This window comes from Simochromis diagramma, unplaced genomic scaffold, assembly GCF_900408965.1.
Source record: "Simochromis diagramma unplaced genomic scaffold, fSimDia1.1 OVJJ01000343.1, whole genome shotgun sequence".
Lineage (NCBI taxonomy): Eukaryota > Metazoa > Chordata > Actinopteri > Cichliformes > Cichlidae > Simochromis > Simochromis diagramma.
The window spans coordinates 11,433,023-11,459,402 of NW_024386831.1; the positions used below are offsets into that span (position 1 = coordinate 11,433,023).

Genomic DNA, 26,380 nt, shown 5'->3' on the forward strand with positions numbered 1-26,380 from the left:
CAGGTAAACAGTGGTCATAAAGGAAACTGTCAATAAGAAACATTTACGTAGGTTGTGGCAGTTAAACAATATTTAGCTGGTACTACGGAGTGTGGCAAGAAAATATTACTAGTGGTGTGCGGATCGATATTGAAATATTGATTCTTCCGATACCAGTAATTTATGCTCTAGAATCGATTCTCATATTAAAATATCAATATTTTAGTACTTTGGGGTAAATTTGTAGTTTATCATTAACAGGAACACAGTGGAAAGAAACTATATCATTCGGATCATCTATATTGGAAGGAACTACTTCCTCTTACGCCTTTCATAGTCATATGCGAAATACGGCCGTATAAATGTGTCGCAGCCCCTTGGCGTGCACACGCACAACAATGGCTGAGCGTAAACAGAGTCATGCGTGGACGTATTTTACCTCCACAAACAGCCGAGACGCAGTTTGCGATACATGTGGCAAGACAGTGAGGTGTTGTGGCAACACCACTAACCTTGTCAAACACCTCAGAGTAAATCATATCACAGAATATGACGAGCGTATGTTGAGGCGAACTGAAGAGGAGGAGAGGGACAGGTGCTGCTAGGGCGAGACAGACGTCTCTTACGGAGTCCTTTAGTGCTGCAGGCAGGCAACGTGTTCAAATAGTGCACAACTTCAAGTTTTTTTTTATTTCTATATGATAATTCTGCATTATTAAGCAATAAGAACAAGTAGTCTGATGTCCTGTAATCATTATGAAGCTATATTATATTATTATTACAATTACATAATACAATTATATATGAAATGTAAAGAAACAGTTTTTGTACAAAGTAATAATAATAATAATAATAATAATAATAATAATACATTTTATTTATAGGCGCTTTTCAGACCCTCAAGGTCACCTTACATTAGCACGTAAACAATACCATAAAAAACACAAGAAAAATGTGTATATATAGCAAACACGGTAGATAAAATTTAGACACAAACAGTCATAAAAGTATCAAAGCAAATATAAAAACTGAGCAAGGTAAAAATGGCCTAAGACAGATCAGGTGTATGCAATTCTAAACAGATGGGTTTTGAGTAGTGATTTAAAAGTGGTGAGACAGTGTGTGTGGTCCGTAGAGCAAGTGGAAGTGCATCCAAAGTCTCGCGGCAGAACAACTAAAGGCTCTGAGTCCCATGGTAGTCAGGCGAGCAGGTGGAACTGACAGAAGGGAAGCTGAAGAAGAGCGGAGTGTACGAGGGGTTGAGTATGTATGGAGAAGATCGGATAGATAGGGAGGAGCAAAGTTATGAAGCGGTTTGAAAGTGAGAAGCAGGATCTTGAAATTGACATGGAGGTGAATTGGGAGCCAATGGAGCTGTTTAAGAACAGGTGTTATATGTTCAGTAGATCTAGTTCTGGAAATAATACGAGCGGCTGTATTTTGAACCAACTGCAGTTTATGGAGGGATTTATGAGGTAAACCATTGAGAAGAGAATTACAGTAATCCAGCCGAGATGTGACAAGAGCATTGACAAGTATGGCGGTACTGTGTTGTGTGAGTGAGGGACGAAGAAGGTTAATATTACGGAGATGAAAGTAGGAAGACAGAGTGATATTATTTATATGTGCTGTGAAGGACAGAGTGCTATCGAGAATGACACCAAGACTCTTAACTTGAGGGGAGGGTGTGACAACAGTTATCAATGGATAATGAAAGACTGGTTGGAACTGTAGTCAGTTTTGATCTGGTGCCTATTAAAATGAATTCTGTTTTATTGCCAGTAAGTTTGAGAAAGTTGTGAGTAAACCAGACCTTGATTTCACTTAAACAGTCAGAAATGGATGTGGGTGGGAGAGTAGCTGTGGGTTTGGAGGATGGGTAGAGCTGGGTGTCATCTGCGTAGCAGTGAAACTGGATGTTATGCTTCCTAAAAATATTACCTAGGGGTAGGAGAGAGATGATAAAAAGTAAAGGACCCAGGTCAGAGCCTTGGGGTACACCGGAATTAACTGGAGTAGATACTGATCTGTGAGGGAGTAATTGAACAAACTGTGAGCGGCCAGAGAGATGAGAAGTAAACCAGGCGAGTACTGTACCATTGATGCCAATAGATGCTAATCTGTGAAGGAGGATGCGGTGAGAGATCCAGAATCAGCTGCAAGCAAAAGATCATTGGTGATTTTTACTAGGGCTGTTTCTGTACTGTGACATGAACAGAAGCTGGACTGAAACTGTTCGTACAAGTTATTTCCAATGAGATGATGATGAACCTGTGCAGCCACTATCTTTTCAAGAATTTTTGCTAGGAAAGGGAGATTTGAAATTGGCCTGAAATTATTTAGATTGGAGGGATCTGAACCATTTTTTTTTTTCCAGTATTGGAGTTATTATTGCAGTTTTAAGAGAAGAAGGAACAGAACCAGATATAAGAGAGGAGTGTACAATATTAGCAATCAGTGGGGCAAGAGACGGGAATGAGAGTTTAACAAGATTTGTAGGCAGTGGATCAAGTTTGCGTGATGATGACTTTAAGTTAGTAATTATGGAAGATAGCTGAGTTATTGTGGGAAGTTCAAAATTGGATAGAGAGGATGACAGCTGAGAAGGACAAAAAATGCAGATAGAACAATTGACCATTTCACAGTACGAGGGCAATTGTTGATGAAGATTCTCAATCTTGGTGTTAAAAAAAAAAATCCATAAATTTGTTGTAAACGGTGGCAGAGTGTGTATGTATGGCAAAGGTATCTGGGGGTTTAACAATATTATGCAATGTAGAAAACAAAGTGCGAGTGTTTCCTTCAGCAGATTCAATAACAGGTGTAGTAAGCAGATTTAGCAGGATGAATAGCTTCTTTATAGTGTTGTATATGACTGAGATACATGTCCTTGTGAATAGTAAGTCCCGTTTTCCTGGAGAGACGTTCTAGGCGGTGTCCAGTAGCTTTAAGTTAGCGAAGTTCAGATGAGTACCATGGCGCAGAGCGAGAGAAAGAAACTGTTCGAGTTTTTTGGGGAGCCAAGGTATCTAAGAGGTTGATAAGTTCATTGTTATAGTGAGATACCAGGTCGTCTATGGAAGCTGAGGCATCAATGGTAAGTTATTAATGCCATGGGAAAGAGCTGATAGATCAATGCCCCTAATATTTCTAAAAGTAATTGAGCGGTTTTGTTTATTTTTGTATAGTGGGAGACTAGCATTGAATAAAACTAATTTATGGTCTGAAAAAGGCATGTCCAAAACAGCACAATTCTTAGGGGTGACACCAATACAGCAAACAAGATCCGAAATGTGTTCTTTGGAGTGTGTGGGAAAGTATCAGTATCGGATCAGTATCGTCGATACCGCCCTGAATTTTACTTGGTATTGGATCGGAAAGGAAATCAGTGGTATCGCACATCACTAAATATTACTCCGCCACCAGCCTGTAACATTGATACAAGGCAGGATGGATCCATGCTTTCATGTTGTTTATGGCAACATGACCCTACCATTTAAGCAACATTTTTCTAGTCTTGAACAGTGCTGTCCAGTTTTGGTGAGTCTGTGAGAGCTCTGTGAGAACTCCAAGACATGTTGAGGAGGTCATTTAGCAATTTAAATCAGCTGTGTTGGATCAAGGACACATCTAAAACCTGCAGGACACCAGCCCTCGAGGCCTGGAGTGCATGTTTCTCTAATGCATTTACCTAATCAAAAACAAAAACATTGACCTGCATATTCTGTAACTTTTCATATCATATTATTCTGAGTGTTCACTGAAGTGATCATCTCCTTCATGCTGATGCCAACTTGCCCGCACCTTATTTAATACGGTAATTTGACTGTATAGGGGTGAAGCTAGAGGAGTTGATTACAAGCAATTTGGCTTGAAAAGATTTATTTATTTTTATTATTTTTTATTAATTACCACTGAGTGGAGAAATGGATCCACAATGCATGACGTCACCCCATTCAAAGTAAACGTAAGGTGAGCGTTGACCTCTGACACCTACATATGAATCTGACCTTGCAGACGAAAACACTACATAGTGCTACAGTAATTTCACATTAAAGTACAAGCTGGTGGTCTAACTTTTTAATTCTTGTATAACTGTATCTGCAGTTTAAGCTGCAGTAGGCGAAGGAGCCACCAAGGTAATTGTCCTGAACGCCTTGTCTATTTTTCTATTGTTTAGACTGTGAGAGTCATTTCAAGGGTGTCATTTTGAACGTGGGCTCTTCAGTTGTATGGTAGATTTTCTCACTCTGCTTTTTCTGAATACAGACCCTCCTTTATCTTCAGTATCACATTAACAAGCTGTCCATTCATTGAATACCAAACAGGACTCATTACTTGAAGCTAGACTGTGTGCGTATGTGTGGGGGAGAGTTAAAAAAAAGTCAGAGATAATACGTATTAATTACAGGCTCTATCTGAAGAGCGTTAATGAATGCCGTGGTTAGCAGCAGTTTAAATGAGCTAATGACACGGCAGCTCATTTACAGACCCGCACACGCACTCACACACATACAGAGTGGCTTGGCAATATAGATCTTCTTTCCTTTGGGTGAAATTTTGGAAGTTATTCAGACATAGTTATATCAATGTACATTGTTTCAACAAATACAAGGCCTTTGTCTCAAACAGTGTTGACCTTGCTGAATTTATTTGTTTCTCCCACATGCACAATGCAGCAGTTGTCATCGTCAAGGTGGCTCCCTGTACGTTAATGCTACAGTTTTCTGTTGTGGCATACTGTATGTATGAAAACATCAAATCTGGAGGCGATTTTCCTTAAATTTGGAAACTTCCTCTTGGTCAACAGACCAAGGCTGTGAAAGGAGTATTTGCTTTGAACAGACATTTTTGTGTCTTATTAGAGCTGTGAGCTGCTTGCAAATGTTATTCTGTGCCCAGTTTACTCCGTTAATGTTTCTGCATGTGTTCGGGTGTGTCTTTTTAGGTTTTGGTTCATGCCATAACAGAGCATGTGGAAGATGCTGGGGTGCACTCTGGAGATGCTACCCTAATGCTGCCAACGCAGACCATTAGCCAAGGGGCACAGGAAAAGGTCAGTTAAGTCACCTTAAAGTTGACACGGTGCACATTGCATATTCCCTTGTAGAAAGTGTCCAGTGTGTTATAGACACACAAAAAATGACATATAAAGAAATTATTTAGTGTTCAACAAATTTCCAGATTGAGACCATAATTCAAATGGTTTAAGAAACAGTCTACAAAACGGTCGATCATCTGTTGAATTTCTTTTTTATGATATTTATTTAAAGCTAGTTTCACATTTATAGCTAAGTGAGGGGGGATGTGCCTTGGGATATTATATTCTTTTGTACTAATTACTTTAAGTCCTGCAGTTTTAGGTACAAAATGAGCTTTTCATGTGTGTCTCTTGCTTTAGGTCTTTTTCAGCCCCATGCACATGTCGTTATGTTAGAACCAGAGCTGGTACTGCCATCCCTGTTTGTTGTTACAAACACAACAGTGTGAATAAGCAGAAAACGCAACCAATCAATAAAATGTATCCTGATGAAAAGGGTGCATCTGTCCATTAATAAATAAATAAATAAAAAAAATTAAAAAAAAAAAAAGGAAATCAAAACTGGCAGAATGGAAAGCAGCTTTAGTGATTCAAACTGGGGTTTTTTTTCTTAATCCATGTTGAGTAAGCGGTTTACCTTGCACTTTATGCTTTTAATGTTCTCCATTTGTGTTCAAACTGAAACAGTCTTATTTGATTTTTAAGTGTGTGGTTTTTTCCCTTCGTCTTCTCCTTCTTCTTCTTTTAGGTTAAAATTGCCACCCGAAAAATCGCGCACGCATTTGAAATTTCTGGGCCATTTAACACTCAATTTCTGGTTAAAGGCAATGATGTCATGGTAGGTATATCTCTCAGTGTGTGACTAAACAGACAGATTGACATTTTCACACCTGGTTTCAGCTAATGCAATTCACTCACAAAATGAAATCCCCTGTTGTTTAAAATGGTTGGCAAAGCTGGCCGAATTAATAATCAACCTTGCCTTCAGCTTTGGTGTTCAGCCACAGCGCACATGCACGCCCACTGTGTGTGTGTGTGTGTGTGTGTGTGTGTGTGTGTGTGTGTCTAAGCTGGCCATTTGTATAGTATATTTATGCATTTGTAATCTATATATTTCTATTTATCTTCTAAGTAACCTTAATTTAAAGTTAATGGTATACTGAAAGAATCGGGGTTTTGTTTTTTTTTTTTTGTTTTGGTTTTTTTTAAAAAGAAGAAGAAAACTTTTTTTCAGATGACTATATTTTTTTTTTATATTGCATCCTGTAGGTGATCGAATGCAATCTGCGAGCGTCACGCTCCTTCCCTTTTGTATCCAAAACAATTGGTGTCGACTTTATCAACGTGGCAACCAAAGTGATGGTGGGAGAGCCTTTGGATGAGGCCAGCCTTCCCTCGCTCGAGAAACCCATCATTCCCGTGCACTACGTCGGAATCAAAGTAAGAAGGAAAACTGAAATGAGCTTACAGCTGGGAAATGCACGACTGGCTTTCTTTGAATGTTTTTGTTTGTTATTTTGATGTTTTTCAGGGTACAGAGAGAATGGATTGGATTATAGACAAAATGAGTTTTAAAAAAAGAAAGCGTAAGTGAGGAAGCATAATTGCAACTCTCTGTAAGTCTTTGTGTCCAAGCATGAAGAATGGAAAAGCAATGTAGGCTATAACAGCTTACTAACCTCTCATAGTTGGTCGAATTAATTGATAGTATTAATAAATTTTAATAAAGTACTGATAGTAAAATGGTGTTAGGACCAGAGATGGGCCGATTACTTTTTTTCAAGTAGTGAGTAAAGTGAGGGATTACTATTTTTAAAAGAGTAATTAGAATACTGTTACTTTCCCGTAAGCATGCTGCATTACTGCGTTACTAAACCGTGATTTTGTTTGTGAGAGTGTCTCATGACAATGACGTACGAGCGTGCGACGTCCGTGGTAGCAACAGACGTGTGTAGCTCAATAATGTATAATATGGAGAGCGGGAGAGAGTACGACCATTCAGTGTTTAAAGCTATATTTAATTGTTATCAGCTCTATTCACTGCTGTCTTCCTTTTTCTTCACTCCCAGAAGGTTAACTCTTCTTTTTTTTTCACTGGCTAGCCTCATTCATTACGTTCGTTTAAACAGAATCAGAAACGCCACTTGCAGTGGGAGCGACTGGAGTCAGGTGGGGCCCCCTTAGGGATGTGTGGTCTCTCTGATTGTCATTGCAAACTTTTCCATTGCTGTAGTGTAAAGTTTGCCTGGTGCCAAGTGGTGCCTCTGTCCAAGGAGGTCTACAAAATTGACCACCTGGGATACCAGGCTTGCAAGGTTTTGACATATACTGTTGCTATTGTTGAGCAGCCCAAGTAGCCCTGTGATTCAACCCACAGGAAGCCACAGAGTAGCTCCTGTGATCAGCCAAAATGTCCCCCAAGTGCTGCTCCAGTCAGCCTAAGTGCCTGCCCTAAATTCTCCTTTGGTCATCAGCTGTCAATGCGAAGAGTCAGGTGACCCTGTTTTCAGCCCTTCTGCTTTTTGTAGTGTTTTTGTTTTTTCCCTCCAGTCTGGCAGTACTCAGGACTCTCTTCAGTGTGCCCATGGAACCCTATGCTCAGCCCATTTTGCTGCCAGTGGGCACAAATGCTGCCAACGCACTTGTGTAATTGTGTGTTCAGTGTCATTCTGTGCAGGGGGAAAAATGGAATCGCTGAGCAGACAAAGGAACCGCTTTTATTTTTCATTATTTCAGCCCATGCCCATTAGTCTGTACACACTAATGTAATAGAAATTTAACCATGCTTCCATTATGCGCTTGCATGAAATTCTTCAGATGTCACTTTTGTGTTTATGTGTGTACATTAAAGCAGTCGCCTGACACTTCAGGCCAAAAACATGTTGTTAGCTCTCTGGCTTGAGAAATTACACAGATAGTCATTGTTAACACTCTAAAGTGCAACAAATGAATTAAAAATGATTTAGTTCTTCTGAATTTCATTCTATTTGCACACTGAAAGCCTCTTTAAATTGAGTAGCAACAGTATTTGTGCTGTGGTGTTATAAAATGCAGCTGTTTATTTTGAGATCAAGCTTAACACCAGCTTTCTTTTCTTTTTCATTTTTTTCCCCTCTTTTTTTGCACTTAATAATCCTGACTTTTGGGTTTTAGGGCCATAAGAAAATAGTGGGCGGCACGGTGGTCAGCACTGTTGCCGCACAGCAAGAAGGTCCTGAGTTCAATTACACCATCAGGTCTTTCTGTGTGGAGTTTGCATGTTCTCCCCGTGTTTGCGTGGGTTCCCTCCGGGTACTCCGGCTTCCTCCCACCGTCCAAAGACATGCAGCTTGTGGGGATAGGTTAATTGGATAATCCAAATTGCCACTAGGTGTGAATGTGCGAGTGAATGTGAGTGTGAATGGTTGTCCGTCCCTATGTGTTAGCCCTGCGACAGACTGGCGACCTGTCCAGGGTGTACCCCGCCTTTCGCCCTATGACAGCTGGGATAGGCTCCAGCGCCCCCCGCGACCCTGAAAAGGATAAGCGGAAGTGGATGGATGGATGGATGGAAGCAAATAGTATCCATTCTTTCTCTACTGCTTATCCATTCAGGGTTGCAGGGGGGGCTGGAGCCTATCCCAGCTGTCTTAGGGCAAGAGGCAGGGTACACCCTGGACAGGTTGCCAATCTGTCGCAGGGTTAACACATAGGACACAGACAACCATTCTCACTTACATTCACCTATCACCATTAACTGCATGCCACTAACTGCATGTCTTTGGACTGTGCGAGGGAGCCGGAGTACCCAGAGATAACCCACGCAGACACGGGGAGAACATGCAAACTCCACACAGAAAGACCCCGGCCTGATGGTGGAATCGAACTCAGGACCTTGAGAGAAACCAGTGTTTTTAACATTACAAGGTGTATAATCTTGTAACATAATCTTGATCATTTTAAGGTCAAGTTTAATCCTGAAAAACAAATATGAAGCCAAGAGGCACATCTCATTTTCCCTTCAAAGTATGAAATAGCACATGTATTATGAACAAACAGTATAATTTGATAGAGTATAGTATATTGCATATTTTGGCTGTCTCAGAAATCTCAGAAACACCAGTTTGGACAAATGGAGGTGAAGCTTCTCTGTTTTGCAAATGGGCAGGGCAATCCAATGATACTGTAGTAGTTCGCTGTCACTGAGCTTCAGGTTGCACTATTTCACAGATCTCTCTAGCGGTCTCCTATAACCCCTGTAGTTTGCATCAGACCACAAACACAATGGTGACTTTAAAGGGAACAAGTGTTTTGTGTGAAAGAGTCATTTACCTTTCCTTAAAAATACCTAATTGCCATATCCTTATCCTGTATGGTTTGTAAAGGAGTTCGTGTTTAGAGCCTTACATGTATGGTATTGTTATACGTACTGCAGGCTGCACTAATACAGCTTGCGTTGGCTCACATAACAAAGACAGCAATTACTCCTTCATCGTTATACCTAGGCATGATGAGGAGAATAGTACCTGGCTTTCTCATACCAACTGGGAGGCTTACTTCTTAGACTGGGTATGAGAGCGTTTACGTGTCGCCAGCTGTTCAAAAGCTATTTTTTTTTTCTGAAGTAATTTCTCTCTCTAATTACAACAGAGCTGCTGTAACAATGGTTGTAGTTTGAAACCAATCACGCAGGCATAATCCCCAACTCTTCCCCACCACCTAAAGTTTTCAATTTCCAGTCTGCGCGGTGGTAAGGAATATTAATCAGAGCTCTGAATTCTCCATGCGCCAGGCTTAGACTTCCAGAGTTTACTTGGAGAATATGACACAGGCTTCATACCCCCTGACTGATATGGGACTTCTTTGAAACCTTGCCTCGGTGCATTTGAGTTGTTTTAACAAAGCAGAGCTAATTTTCTTTTTTCCTGTTAAACATGTTTCTTCCACAACATCAAACCCTGACTGCAGACGGAGTGATTGTCGAAAAAAAAAAAAAAAAAAAAAAAAAAAAACTTATCCAGCAAAAGTGCCCTAAAGTGTGTTTGATCAGTATATCCCCTCTCACCACCTTTATCCTCACTGTATCATCACACCTCACTGTATCTCTACCACCAAAGAGACCACTGTCATTTATCTGTCTTATTCCCGCTCAAGCTTTAGTCTTGCAGCCTGTTTTCCCTCTGAAGGCCCCTCATTTGAAGCAATGTTTCTTTATTTCTTTTTCTTTTCACTAACAAGTCCCTATTGTGTCATTTCTGTCTCCATATACAAACTCATAGGAATAACACCACATTTGTATTTATGATACCAGGAGGAGAAAGAGCATGAAAACAACATTTGAGCAGGATATGATGGTTTGGTGTCGCTCCCCAGTTCAAAGCCATTTAGTGAAGAAATGCAAGTTCCAGCTGCTACATGCTTTGTCCCCTGACCATGGGGAATTACTGTATTATGGTAACTTCTAAGACAAATTCTTGTGAGCTTAATGACCCAGGAGAAAAATGTACACTTGAAACAGCATGCTGGACTTAAACTTTTCTTAAACACGTAAATATGAGGAGGTCATGTTAGTAACACTCATGATACTGGCACCAAAGCATGTGGCACAGGTTTATCTGCCAGTTGGTGTTTGGTTACTTTTATGTAATTTTTAAACACTCAAATATTGCTCCTGCTTTTTAAAGTGCTTGCTGACCTGTGCAAACTGCTCCAAAATATTTCATATTTTTAGGTACGTGCAGGTACCAGAATTTTGGGGCCACATATACGCTTTACTCTACTCCTCTTATCATGCATGACTAGTCCATACTGTTAAAAATGTACAAAAATGATTATGGTTTGTTGTGGAGACTGCTTGAGGGAGTGGCCAATCTTAAAGTCCTGGCCAGTTAATAGAATCTCAGAAAGGTCACTTTACTGGGGACACTTTGCTAGTATTGGGTTGGACCCCATTTTTGCCTTCATCACTGCCTTAAGTCTTCATGGCATAAAATTATCAAGTTGCTGAAAACATTTCTCAGAGATTTTGGACCATGCTCTCATGATGCCATTCCACAGTTGCTATTGATTTGTCAGTTGCACATCCAAGACACACATCTCCTATTCCCTCGTAGCCCGAAGGTGCTCCCTTGGATTGGATCCCAGTCTGAGATGATTTGGGATTTGTGACATTAGTGTGTTATTCTGCTGGAAACTGAAGATCTGTACAACGTGGTCATAAAGGAGTGTGCATGGCCAGGATTAGTACTTACGTAGGCTCTGCTATTTAAATGATGCTAATTCGACCAGTATGAGAGGTTACTAAGGGCCCCAAAGTGTGCTAAGAAAACAAGGTTCAAGGTTTGGCATTTTGTGCGTTTAGAGATGTCTTCTGTGCAGTATGGCCATTGTCCTCTGATTCCTGGCTTCTCTAGGTGAAAATAACTAGTTGAACTACTGCTCATTGGACGTTTTTTCTTATTTTGAACCAGTTGGCTGCGTGCAAAAATGCCAGTACATTGCAAAATTCTAAAATACTCAGACCAGCCTGTGAGACACCAAAAACCATTCCATAGTTTTTTTACTGTTCTGACGCTCCGCTTAAACTTCAGCAGGTCGTCTTGAGTACGTCTACATGCCTAAATACATTAAGATGGTAACATAATTATGAATAATGATTTATGTTAACAAGCAATTGAACAGATGTACCTAATAATAAGGTGATCTGCGAGGGCAGATTTTTATTTATTTATTTTTTTAATTGGATTTCCTTAAGAATTCTGGTCAGCTTTCTGGGTGGGGGGATAAATAGTTCTTCTTTTTCATCTTCTTCCACATGCTCATTTTTTTTCAACATGAGTGACCCAATTTAGCCTGAACTTAGCAGAAACTTGTTTGTTTTGTTGTTGTTGTTTTTTTTAAGTCTTGCATGCCACTGAGACGCACGGCAGCTACCCTTCTGATTTTGGCAGATGTCTTTTATTTTTTTTTTCTGTGTGTGAGTGTAAGAAAAATCTTGCCAAAACAGATTTTTTTTTTTTTTTTTCCTTCCGTTCTTTTAAGGAAAAAAAGAAGAACTTATAATGGTTTCTAGTTTGCCCAATTATATGCTTCCAAGCTTTTCAACTAAAAACTGTTCTCAAATTAGAAGTGTGCTTTGCTGTTTCCCCTGCTGGTGGTGTGATTTTATGAAAAAGAAGAAAAGAACATTTTAGACTGTGCAGCTTTTCACAGTTGTGTTGCCTTTATTCACACATGTGTATAAATATCAACTACTGGGTGGAGAACCACAGGAATAATATTAACTGGGGTTTACTGGTAGTGATGATCCGTCAGAGCACCTTCCAGCAAGCTTTACGACTGAGGTGACTGAGGTGCAGCATAACAGAGCCATCCTGCACCATACAGTCATGTGAGAAAATTAGGACACCCCATTAAATAATTGGCTCTTTCTAAAGAAATGTTCACATATCAATGTCCAATCATGTTTTCATGTATTATTGGGAAAGAAAGTGACTTATTTGCAATTAAACAACAATAATTAAAAACATTTTACACATCAAAAAAAAGATATGAACAAAAATTTGTATTTTAATGGAGGAAAAAGTTAGGACACCCTACCCCCTAATAACTAGTGTTGCCCCCTTTGGCTGACATAAATTCAGTGAGAAGCCTTTTGTAGCTTTTTACCAGTCTTTGACAACGATCAGAAGAAAGTTTTCCCCACTCCTCAATGCAGAATTCTTTCTGCTGTGAGATGTTTGAGGGTTTTCTTGCATGTACAGTCTGTTTCAAGTCACCCCACAGCATCTCAATGGGATTAAGATCAGGGCTTTGATTTGACCATTCCAGGACTCTCTACTTAGTTTTTAGCCAGTCCTTGGTGGATTTGCTGGTATGCTTTGGGTCATTGTCATGTTGCAGTGTCCAGTTCCACTTCGGCTTTAATTTTTTAACAGATGGTTTCACATGTTCTATAAGCACCCCCCAATACACAGATGCATGATGGATTCTATTATGGGGGGGCTGCAGGTGCTGCTGCTACAAAGTATCCCCAAACTAGGATACTGCCACCTCCATGCTTCACAGCTGGTATGAGGTTCTTTTCTTAGAAGGCTGTACTTCTTCTTGTCCTTAGCGGGCGACCAGCGGCGGTGGTCTGCCGCGCAACCAGTACGCTGCTGCAGGTGCCGCAGGTTCTCTTGCTTGACCAACGATTATCTTCCACGCTTTTCGATCTAAGGCGATGGTTCTTGCCTGTATTTGGTTTACACCAAACATGTCTACTGTTCTGGTGTCCAAATAATTCCGTTTTAGACTCATTTGTCCAAAGAACATAATTCCAGAAGTCATGGTCTTTCTCTACGTTCGCTCTGGCAAACTTCAGTCTGGCCTTAATGTTTCTCTTAGAGAGCAAAGGTTTCCTCCTTGCACACCTACCCTGAAAGTCAAACTTGTGTAGTCTCTTTCTGATAGTCATGCACTTTCACATCGACAGTAGCCAGAGCCTGCTGTAGTTCCTGTGATGACATTTTAGGATTTTTGTGCATCTTGCGCTCTGCTCTCGGGGTGAATATGCTCGGACGGCCAGCCCTGGGTATGGTGGCAGTTGTTTTGAATGTCTTACACTTGTAAACAATTATCTGGATGGTGGAATGGCTGATGTCAAATTCTTTTGAGATCTTTTTGAATGCCTTACCAAACTCATAAGTGGCCACAATCTTCTTTCTGAGGGCATCAGACAGCTCTTTAGATCTCACCATGGCGCTCACTTCAACACTTCAACAGTCAGGAGCACACCAAACTAAATCTGAGGTTTAAATAGGGCAAGGCTCCTTTAAAATGCTGGTTAATGACGTACTGATCATGTGCACCTGACGTGATACACCGGTGGGATTTTAACCATTTTAAGTGGGATAACATGTGGGAGTGTCCTAATTTATTCCTCACCAGAAATTGCATTCTTTTTAAATTGCATTTCACATAAAGTTTTAAAAAGTCTTTTCTTATTTTTTAATTGTTTAATTATATTATTTGAATCCCTCAGTATCATCAAAATTTATGTTAAATATCCAAAATATAAAGGTCATCACCATGAAGATGAAACTTTTACTGTGTTACAGCTGTTCTAATGATAAAGGGCACCGAGGAACACTTGTTTCACACCAGCAACAATTAAGTTCTCTAGGATCCAATGCTATATAACTTGGCACTGCCCATTAATGGTATTGACACCACCCCAGTTATCTACTTGCAACACAATCCTCAGAGGGCCTACCCCTAGTTGGCAGTGAGTGTGAAGCTTTACCAAGAACACTATCCAGGCACTATTTGTTTCCTAGAATCCTTACAGCCATGCAACCAACTAGCATGAGCCAGTTAAAAACTTCAAAATTACCACATAATTGCGTTTGTAATAGAAAAAGCACTTTACTCAGAATGGCAGTCGTTTTACTTCTTAGAATGAAGATGCCGTCAACTTTCAGAAAACTGTCTTCACTATTCGTATTTGTTAAAATGTCTTCCAAGAATCCTGAATCTGCCAAGTTCCTGAGTTCCATTTATCTGTGAGTATAAAGACATTCATACAAGTGCTTTTTCCAGTAAAGCAGACAACAACAACAGCAATGTTACATGAAAATGTCTTGCTAGATTCATGTCCTTCTCCACTGGAGCTCAGCTGGTGCCCGAAGATAACACGATTCATGTTGTGGACACTCACAGTTCTACTCTGTTTCGAGTGGTAGGATGTTGAGATTGGAAAAGCTGGAATATTGTAACAATCATACAATCCCACACACTCAATTGCATTTGAAGAACAAGCAATTATAGGCCAAACTGGGCAGCCTTTTTAAGAACTCTGTTTATGAAGGCTTGTCTTCTCGTATCTCGTGACGGCTAAATCTTCACAGATGTCGGTGAGTGCATTTTTTTTTTTTTTTTTTTTTAAACACGTCCCTGTGTTTCCCCTTTTGTTTGCGCCTACATTATATTTCCATTTTCATTTCTTCTTCTTAGTGTTAATGATTTAGAATTGGATGATGTTGCTTGGGTTTTTACAGTTTTGTGGCAGGTAAAATTGGTACTTCATTTGACTCGCAAATGGACAGTTTTACTCGGAAACCTTCAAATGTGTCTTTGTCAGTCTTTCTGAATTTATCTGTTTTTGTCTCAGTCATTAAAACTTCCCTCATTGTTGTTCATTCTCAATACATGGCCCTCTCTCCATTTCATTTTCTTTCTTCTTTACATTCTGCCATTTTATCTCTGCATACTTCCCTGCCTTTCTCTGACTCTTTGAACAAAGGCACGATAAAGATGCTGGTCCCTTGTCTGCATTCCCCTCTCTTCGTCCCTTCTTACATTAGTATGCTAACATTACATTCACTGATTAGATAGCTCGCTTCAAGGATGAATCCCCCGCCCCCCCAAGTGGCCGTTGCCTGTGTGTGTGTGTGTGTGTGTGTGTGTGTGTGTGTGTGTGTGTGTGTGTGTGGACAGACAATGCCACAACCCTATTCGTGGTGGTCTGCAGTTTGAGAAGCATCACTACTTTTCTCTTTCATGTTGTCCACGGCAGTAGTCATAGCAGTTCTCTCTTGTATTATACCATGCCTCCTCTTCTCATTTCTGTAGAAAGAATTGTTTCTACTTGGTATTAATTTGACACTCTATTTATCAGTATTTGCCTTTTCTTTTCTGTAGTCCATAAACAAACAGCTGTTGCGTGGTTTAGCTGTTACTCCTAATGACAAGCTTTCTTCCACCTGTAGGTGGCAGCGTCATGAAATCTCTGAAATGGTTTCAGTAGACTGTAACCATAATGCATGATACTGACCAATAATGTTAAAGAATATTCTTAATTGACTGCCACTTTTTTTTTTTGTAGTTTTCTTTTTCTGTTCTTTGGAAACCATTTTTTTAAACTTCAGTTAAAGATTTTATTGATTTATTTTTGGAAACTTATCCCACAAACCTAATATTAATCTTCTAGCTTGTTAGAGCTGTAAACTGGAGTCTCTTCAAAAAAAACATGTGACAGAGCTTTAGTATTAGCTCACATTTGGTGACATTTCCTTTTTTTTTTTCTTTTTTTTTTTTTCCACAATCTTGTCAAAATAAACTTCTTGCTCTTTTCGATCTTTTTACCAGGCACCCATGTTCTCCTGGCCACGACTGAGAGATGCAGATCCTGTGCTTCGCTGTGAGATGGCTTCCACTGGAGAAGTAGGTCCCTTGCAAATATACAACTCAATAATGAGATAGATAGAGATATATTTCTTTATTATTCTGTCTCAATTGTAGAATCAGTTCAAAGACATTCTCATGTTTCTCCTTTTTTGTGTTCTGATGCAGGTAGCTTGTTTTGGACCAAACATTTACTCGGCCTTCCTGAAAGCTATGCTGTCCACAGGCTTTAAGTTGCCTCAGAAGGGCATCCTGATTGGGATTCAGGTAAGGCTCCAACTATTATGCTTTTACTTCTTTCTGCTTCTGTTTCCTTTAGGTGCTCCCCTACAAGACATCAAATGTGTAGACAAGTGTTTCAGGCTATCTGGTTCATGCAGGTCTAACTACTCTCACTGACCTATAAACTATGATCAACTCTGGCAGTCTGGGAATGACCCAGTAAGGCTGCAATACATGTTATGGAAATGATAAAAGTTGTTAGTTATAGAGCTGATGCTTTTTTTTACATAAATGACTAAGAACTACCACTGACATAAGAGTCACATTAGTTAAGGAGAAAACTGTTTACATACTTATCAGAATGCTATGTCAGAATGAAAAAATTGCTGCAAAACACAGAAGTTTTTCCAATCTGCAGTCACAGAAAAGAACAAAATGTTAAGCTGGACTGTTTCCTGCCACTGCATTGCATGATTTCTAGTAATTAAGTCTTGCTGCTACCCAGAGTTGCCAAACTGCGAGTTCACTAATGCAGCTTTAACAAAGCACTCACAGCACCAGCTGTGTAATTGGTGCTCTTGGGGAACAGGTCCACTTCAAGGCAAGTGCCTGGGGTCATATACAGACTATAACGTGGCTGACAAACAGCAGCAATTTTGGCTGACGGATCCAGAGAATGCAGACACATGGAACTACAAAAAACAAAAAAACTTAGTTGTAGGGGAGTTTAAAATGGTCTTTTTGATTGAGCAATCTTTGTGAAGAAGTCTGCTGGAGGGTGGGGTAAACATCTGAGTTTCACACAGAGTTCTGAAATGATGTACTCATATTAGGCTCATTTCTGTGATGCTGATATGAGTTTTTTTTTTTTTTTAATGGATATTCTGCTGACAGTGTACACATTTGACTCTTGGTTTCTGCCTATCACAGTTTTTTGGCAGAAAAGTTCCTAAACCCAACCAGCTGCAGTAGAGGAGGCGGGGGATGGGAGAGTTCAGTGCTTCATTACAATTTAATATTGTGCTCTTCTCATGCAGCATTATCAATCCTCCATATTGAAGCCAATCACCTATTGTGCAGTAACACAAGAACAATGTATCCACTAAAATGCCAGAGATGGCAACAGAGAGATAAAAGATCACACGTTTATTTTTTCTTTCAGCATGAATATAACATATAATAGTCATATAATATAATTGTAACCATCAAAGGAAAATACTGGGCTCCCGTATTTCAGTACGAAAGCTTTTTATTCCGTGTTGCGGAAAATAACTGCTCTAGCCAAATTTCTAATTTGTCTCTGATTGGTGAGAAAGCTGAGTGAGCGTGGAACTTCAGAAATTGCATGAGCGGAAAGAAGCACTATACCATATCGATAACTAGGCTATACTTCACTACAAAGTATTTTCCAAATTATAATTCTAAAATACTACAATAATGAAAAGTATTACATGTAAAAAGGTAGAAGTGGTACTTTTAATAAACATAGCAGTTCTGTCACTGTTCAAAGTAAATATGTACAAAATCTTGTACCATTTTGTTTTTAATTTTTGTTACTTATTCCATGTTCAAACATTTAATGATTCACCCTGTAGCTGATTGACTTAGTTCAAGGCTTCAAACTTTTATATAAAAAAATAATGAAATGTTAGGAATATTTTTGGAAAATTCCCTTCTGGAACCAAGGCCCTAAAAAAAGGTATGTAGTCACTGTTGCGCTCTTCACATTAGCTTAACTTAATGGCTGTAGCTTTACCGTAGGACCAGCAGGAGGTCAACTTGCAGCTTCTCTGACTTGTAGCACAGTGGCAAAAACCCTTTAGGGTTCTATTTCTATTGTAATTCCTTTGGTTACTCGTATAATGTTGTCTGATGGATAACTAAGTGACAGTTATAAACACAATCTAACTAAACAAACACACAAAGACTTGTACCTTTTTCTTATTGAACAGTCTGAGCCAAGGCTCACAGTGCAGGCTGGAAAGAGTAAGTGAACAGATGAAATTGGAAGTGAGGTGCCCCTCCCTATAAAGAAGCACATACGTCTGGTTACTGACAAGGTTTGCTGTTCTCATGCTGTGATCGATGCTGGAGCTGAAAATGGTCTAGTAAAAGCTTTTCTAAAGACCTGGATGAATCCACAACAAGATAAAAATCAGAGCTGAGTTGTTTTGGGTTGGTTGTTCTCCCTAGAAGTCGTTGTCCAGCAAAGACCACACCAAGAGCACAATAAGCAGTCCTGAAAGATGTGCAAAGAATCTACAAAATACAGAATTAAATGGGTTGTGTACTCACACTGAGCACGCATACCAATTTTTCATATAGTGGACAGTCTTTAATATACAAAAACACTGAATAAGAATGGTGTTAATCGGTGAAAGGACACCGCAAAAGAAATCCCTATTGGGTTAAAAAAAGGGGAAACTTCTAAGGTTCAGAAAAGAAACTAGATACTTATAAGAAATGCACAAAGCAGACGTAAGTTAACTTAATGGAAAAAATCCACAAAGGGAAAAAAGGCAATGCACAGCACCATCAAAGCCTCTTTCTAACCACAGTGATGCTTTGCTACATTAGGCTTGAAAAATTGACTACCAGCGTGTACACACTGAATTCCAAATTGTATCAAGAAATTACAGAAAAAAAGGACCAAAATCTTACGAAATGTTGAGTGAAATGATAAACAAAGGCACTCCAAAAGCACACACCAATTACCACTAGAAGAAAGATCTTCAACTAAGACGATGCAGAAATGTTAAACGTTTGTATGAGATACGGTACAAGATTCTTTAGCAGATACAGAAAATGTCTGAGGTCATTCCTGCTAATGGATGTTCCACAGGTTGCTCAATTGAGGCGTTTACTTTTTCCAGCATGTACTGTGAGGTATACTAGTGTTTGTTTGTTTGTTTTTTTTTTGTTTTTTTTTTTTTGTTGTTTTTTTCCCCCCCAATAAAGGCTTAAACATTTTGAATAATTAATCCGTAAACCCTGACAATACCGATGGTTTTCAAAAATGTTTTCTTGCAACTCTACACAAACTCTACAAAGTTCTCTTTTATCTGGTTTTGTATTGGAAATATGTATGTAGGTCTGAAAATATTATAACCGCTGTCTGCTGCTCTGTGTTACTGCAGATCATTTTACAAATTGTTTGTCTAGAAATGGATTGCTTAGCTATCAAATGTCTTCAGCATTTCAGTATTTTTGCAGGATCTACAAAAGTAAAGTTTTTTTGTTTTACTTTGTTTACTTTGTCTTAACAGACAAAAACTAAACAGTTGTTTAAACAGCCTTAAAGAAAGAGTATCTTGAACACAAGTTTTTATTGAAAATTAGATTAATCACTCAGACTACTTATATTAACAATAACTGTTGGTAAAGTTTGTTATTTTACTTTTATCTCTTATTTTCCTAACCTGTCATGCCCTCATTTTTAGCTGTATGTCAGATTTGCCCATCTAAGTACAGACTTGCGTGTTATATAAGGCTTAATGTAGTTACATGACAAATATCAAACCATATCACAATGCTTTTGATGAGACAGCAGTGACTTCAGCAGGCGCATTGTTTACTAAGCTGAAGGGCACCCAGTGTGAGCATAATCAGTTGGAAATCAGGAGCAAACACTCTGAAAGTGCTGAAAACTCTTCTGTGTGCTTGGTAGAATCCATTAAGTGGGTCATTTGAAGTTGATCTCCAACAAAATTGTTTTTTCTTTTTATGTCAGCTTGTTTCATGGAAAAAAAGAGAATAATTGAAATTCTTTTCTGCTTAAATAATAGATTTTTTTTTTTTTTTTTAAGTGCACAGCATTGTCTGTACCGAATGTCCATGAGTTACATAAAACAGACTCGAGCAACACACAAGAATGAATGTGTACTGCATAACAAAACTGACATCATGTAAACTGCATGTATGGTTGAACATGTTTATAATCCTCTGACAGAACAGTCTTAACTACCACCGTTACAATCAAACAAGCATCTGCAGACAACAAGAGTAACCCTTTTAATACTTAACTGAATACCTCGTTTCAGGGCTGATTTGTGTTTTCCTTTTATAGCTCTAGAAGATGTAACCTTGAAGTCATTTTTAGCATCAGTGGTGTCAGACTGTTCCAAGATTGGCACAATATGACCTACCCTCCATTGACCTGAAGGAAAAAGAACACCTAGTTACGATCACATCCTTAAGATCAGAGCAGTTTGGTCTATTTAGATTTTCCGTACGAATGTAGTTGTCCTGCTCATACCTTGTTTTATAGATTATTATAGATTCGCATTATCAAGGGTTCCGAATTTAGAAGGATACCTCAAGAAATATGTATTGTTGTTTTTGTGTTTTGTCTTTCTTTCTTTTCTTTTTCAAAAGAATGGTTTCTCAGTATTTTTTTTTTTCTTAAACACAACTGAAGTTCCTGGTAAGCTTGAAAATAAATTATGCAGTCAGTGTCTGTTGTCATAGCAAACACATGTACTCTCTGAGAAATCTTCCATTGGTTGACTGTTGCCAAAAGACAGATGGCAAAGTCATCCCACCAGAGTGAGGAAGTAAATAGACTGTCAAACTTTAAAAGAAAAAAAACAAAACTGCTCCTTAGCTTGCCTCAGTTATCATATTCCTTATCAGAGAATCTGTTGTTTAGATTTCTGTTGTCTAGATATTGCAATGCTGCCTTTTTCTTTTCTTTTTTTAACTTCAAATTGACTGATATAACACACCTACCTACCAAACGAGAATGTCATTATGTTGTCTTAATTTGGAACAACCCTTTATTGTCTTTGTAAATGTTTAATGAATTGGGGGGGAAATGTGGGTATTCCAAAGGGATGAAAATATTTGTATTATTGTTGAATATTTATATAGTCCGAATTGGGCATCTAAAAATTCAATTATTTTACAAGTTGTGCCTTATTTTGTAACAGCTTTTCTATAGGGAAGTATCATGAATACACAGTGTGATTTTGATTTGAAAGGGAAAGTGAGACAGAAAAGAAGAACAAACATTCAATGATACAGTGCTTAATTTGTCTCATACAGTATCTGTCAACCATTACGGATCAACAGAGAAATCTGCATGAAAGCGCTCCCTCTGTTTGTTGTTTATGATGTTCTTATGTCATTTAGTTTTTCAAATATCCGTCTGCTTCCCTCCCTTCCAGCATTCGTTCCGACCCAGTTTCTTGGCTACAGCAAACCAGCTGAAAGAGGAAGGCTTCAAGGTGACTGCAATTTCAAACATAAGAGACGAGACTTGTTATTGAAAATCAGAAATATTTTCCTTTTTGTGATTTTCGGTCATTGAAAATCAGAAATGGCTTCCTTTTTATGATCTTCGGTTAATGAAGCTCTTCTGATTCCTGCTCTTTAGATTTACTGAAAAGAACTAAGAATTTCTTTCCTCCTCTCCTTCAGTATTTTTACATTCTATATATGTATGCGTTTGTAATGCTGCATTACAGGGAGTGCATTATTATTAGGCAAGTTGTATTTTTGAGGAATAATTTTATTATTGAACAACAACCATGTTCTCAATGAACCCAAAAAACTCATTAATATCAAAGCTGAATGTTTTTGGAAGTAGTTTTTAGTTTGTTTTTAGTTTTAGCTATTTTAGGGGGATATCTGTGTGTGCAGGTGACTATTACTGTGCATAATTATTAGGCAACTTAACAAAAAACAAATATATACCCATTTCAATTATTTATTTTTACCAGTGAAACCAATATAACATCTCCACATTCACAAATATACATTTCTGACATTCAAAAACAAAACAAAAACAAATCAGCGACCAATATAGCCACCTTTCTTTGCAAGGACACTCAAAAGCCTGCCATCCATGGATTCTGTCAGTGTTTTGATCTGTTCACCATCAACATTGCGTGCAGCAGCAACCACAGCCTCCCAGACACTGTTCAGAGAGGTGTACTGTTTTCCCTCCTTGTAAATCTCACATTTGATGATGGACCACAGGTTCTCAATGGGGTTCAGATCAGGTGAACAAGGAGGCCATGTCATTAGTTTTTCTTCTTTTATACCCTTTCTTGCCAGCCACGCTGTGGAGTACTTGGACGCGTGTGATGGAGCATTGTCCTGCATGAAAATCATGTTTTTCTTGAAGGATGCAGACTTCTTCCTGTACCACTGCTTGAAGAAGGTGTCTTCCAGAAACTGGCAGTAGGACTGGGAGTTGAGCTTGACTCCATCCTCAACCCGAAAAGGCCCCACAAGCTCATCTTTGATGATACCAGCCCGAACCAGTACTCCACCTCCACCTTGCTGGCGTCTGAGTCGGACTGGAGCTCTCTGCCCATTACCAATCCAGCCACGGGCCCATCCATCTGGCCCATCAAGACTCACTCTCATTTCATCAGTCCATAAAACCTTAGAAAAACCAGTCTTGAGATATTTCTTGGCCCAGTCTTGACGTTTCAGCTTGTGTGTCTTGTTCAGTGGTGGTCGTCTTTCAGCCTTTCTTACCTTGGCCATGTCTCTGAGTATTGCACACCTTGTGCTTTTGGGCACTCCAGTGATGTTGCAGCTCTGAAATATGGCCAAACTGGTGGCAAGTGGCATCTTGGCAGCTGCACGCTTGACTTTTCTCAGTTCATGGGCAGTTATTTTGCGCCTTGGTTTTTCCACACGCTTCTTGCGACCCTGTTGACTATTTTGAATGAAACGCTTGATTGTTCGATGATCACGCTTCAGAAGCTTTGCAATTTTGAGACTGCTGCATCCCTCTGCAAGATATCTCACTATTTTTGACTTTTCTGAGCCTGTCAAGTCCTTCTTTTGACCCATTTTTGCCAAAGGAAAGGACGTTGCCTAATAATTATGCACACCTGATATAGGGTGTTGATGTCATTAGACCACACCCCTTCTCATTACAGAGATGCACATCACCTAATATGCTTAATTGGTAGTAGGCTTTCGAGCCTATACAGCTTGGAGTAAGACAACATGCATGAAGAGGATGATGTGGACAAAATACTCATTTGCCTAATAATTCTGCACTCCCTGTATATTGCTCTTCTAGCTCTATGCTACTGAAGCCACTTCCGCTTGGTTGTGTGCCAATGACGTTCCTGCCATTCCAGTAGCCTGGCCCACTGGGATGGGTGGAGACAACAGCTTGCCCAGTATTAAGAGGTGAGTAAATGTTCATTTAGATTACTAAATTGATGTTAAACCCTTCTGGCACATTTATTGAAGTGGCTCATGTGAAACTTTGGCCTTTAAACTTTGAAGCCAAGCTTGTGGTTTTCAGAGGAAGTGTTTAAGCATTAAATGAATTGTAACATATTAGATTAAAAACAAGATGTCTAATCAGCACAGTATGCTGCCTTAAGATCTAAAGCCTCTTCATTATCGTTGTAAGATGTGAAAAGATCAAAGAAGATTTAGCAGACTCTGAAGTCCAGAGTCATTACATTGACCAGTATAAGACTTGAATAGGGAGAATGATGAAATTATTTATAAGGGTAACATAAAGTTAAAGCAGTTATGGGCAATAATAAAGTACAAAAATTGAACAAATATTTTGCACAACTTTGACTTTGAAATTGCACTGCTACTCTTCCACTTTTTGACACTTTGTTACGGTCCTATAGCGTGTCTCCTAAGTTGATTTTGGTTGGTCGACACTAATGACTTGTCATTAAATTATCATTTTCTCGTGTACTACTGCTCCACTTTCCAGACACACTGCACACTGTAAAATACTGACACTGAAGTCTGGTCACAGAGAGAAACTATCACAACCAAAGAAAATCAAAAATAGCACAAATTAGGTAGATAGTGATATATTTTGCTGTTGGCCACACCTGTGAAACATTGTAGGGAAACTTGCAGTGGAAGCTTAGAGTTGCAAAACTTTGAACATTATAGATTTCATTCTTTAATAGCATTTCACTTTCTTGGTATCTTAACCAGGACATGTCTGGCGACGAATTGCTGTACATTGTTTTAACATTGGTCGTTTTTTTATTGAATTGCTCAGTTGCCAGTAGTACAACCTGTTAAGAAAGTTCTACATAGAGAGAATTATTGTAGCACAGTAGCCGTGACTGTGACTGTGTTCAGGTAACGATTCCACAAACGGGTAATGATCATGCCACAATGAAGCCATCTGGACCATATGTTCGAAAGTCAGCTAGTGAAAAAGAGGGTACGAAAAATGTAATAAGCCTAGACCAACACTAACAAACACATACAGATGTACACAACACTATTTGGCATCATCTGTGCAAGGTGGCATAGAGGCCAAATCTTTATAGAAGGAAAAAAACTCACAACCTTTGTTGTCACTGTCTGTCACACACGTTCAATTAGAATTCAGCCTTATTTCTATGCAGTCTGTCAAAGGCCTTCAGATGAAAATGTAAAAAGAGACTGGGGCTGTGTGTGTGGGGACAGAGAATTTGGTCTGATCTTTGTTTGTGTTGGAAGTATACAAACACAATTTGCTTATTTGGTCATAATTATAATATTTGTTTGGTTTTGAGGGTTTTTGTCTTTTCTGAACATTCTTGTCCAACATTTGGATTATTGGCAGGAAAAATCTAACACTTGGATTTAATAACTGGCGGGACATCCTTTTGCAGCAGTAACCTCAAATAAGTGTGTTCAGTAGCTTCACATCAGGCCTGTAATGCTCTCAGAAGGTATTTTAGACAATTTCTTTTTTTTTTCTTTTTTTTTTTTTTTTACAGCGCTCCTATATCTCGGCCACACTGTTAAGATTTCTTGAGTGAACAACTGACTTGAGCTCCGTAACATTTCTAGTCTCAAGGTCTGGGCTCTGTCTGGCCAATGTGCAAATTCAGCATCTTTCTTTTCACAGTGTATTTACTTTTATGTTTAAAGTCCTTTTTTTTTCTGTGGCATCACCAATTTCTACAACAGCTTCAGCTAGTGGAGAAGCCACTCTGATATTATCCTGTAAAATGCACTTGAGCTGTCTAGAAGGAGCAAACCAACCCCAAATCCTCTTTCCACTGTGTTTGACTTTTGGGTGAATGATTTAATTCTTGGCAGCAGCCCTCTTTTACACTATGGTTAACTTGCATACAGTACAGAAAGCTCAATCACTGAAAAACATTCCTGTATTGATTCCTCTTCATCTCCAACTTTTTGTCTCTGATTCTTGTTTTAAGTTGTTAAAAATATTGTATTATAGTTGGGTGACCATTCCCACAGAGTAGACTCTACTAAATTGTCTTTACATCCACCTGTAAACTGATGACTGAGACTTTCTTCATCAACTGTTCCAGCTTCATACAAGTCAGCAATTACAACAGCAAATACAACTTTGAGATCTTAGATCTTCCCACAACTTCAAGCTGATTTCATTGATGATTGGGCTTTATGTTTGCAAGTTTGTAACTCAGCTTTTGCTGATGATTATAGTTTTAGCTGTAATTTTCTACTTGCATTATGAGTATTGAAATTATGTGATCAATGTGCACTTGTGTTTGTATTTGAGTATTTGTCAAACTATGGTTTTATCAATCAAGAGCTGATATAATGATTATCTGAAGCAGACTGATCAGTCAAGCAGGATGGGCAGGAGAAAATACCATTGTCAGCAACATGGTCAAACCTGATTTTATTTTTTTTTTTTTTCTTCATAGCTCTTTGTTCTTTCTGTTCTTTTTTCCTAATTGTAAAGTATCTGTGTCATTTCAACTTGCTGCATCTCTGTATAATTGTCTTCGTCCTTCACTGATTCCTTTTTTTTTTTTTTTTTTTTGTCTTTTTTGCTTAGAATGTAAAGTCAAGTCATCTTGTCTAATCTGATTTTCAAGAATCTGTTTCCACTGTAGAGAATCTGTGGGGTATATGGCCTAAAGCTATGCGGTTCTGGTCAGGCGAGTTGGCTGCCAATCAAGCACAGCAGTAACAAACCATTTGGTAGACGTTTTGTCACTATGGGCAGGTACTAAGGGCTGCTAGAAAACAAAAATGGGTATTTCCATAAAGCTCGTC

The 26,380-nt window shown here is 38.9% G+C and overlaps 1 protein-coding gene across 1 annotated transcript in view; it reads left to right on the forward strand.

The window, feature by feature from the left end:
* cps1 (carbamoyl-phosphate synthase 1, mitochondrial) overlaps window positions 1–26,380 on the forward strand; it is a 62,893-nt gene that overhangs the window by 33,726 nt on the left and 2,787 nt on the right. Inside the window, 7 exon segments of the mRNA XM_040027855.1 lie at window positions 4,928–5,035; window positions 5,769–5,858; window positions 6,290–6,460; window positions 16,130–16,204; window positions 16,334–16,432; window positions 21,553–21,612; window positions 23,430–23,542. Coding sequence (XP_039883789.1) covers window positions 4,928–5,035; window positions 5,769–5,858; window positions 6,290–6,460; window positions 16,130–16,204; window positions 16,334–16,432; window positions 21,553–21,612; window positions 23,430–23,542 — 716 coding nt within the window.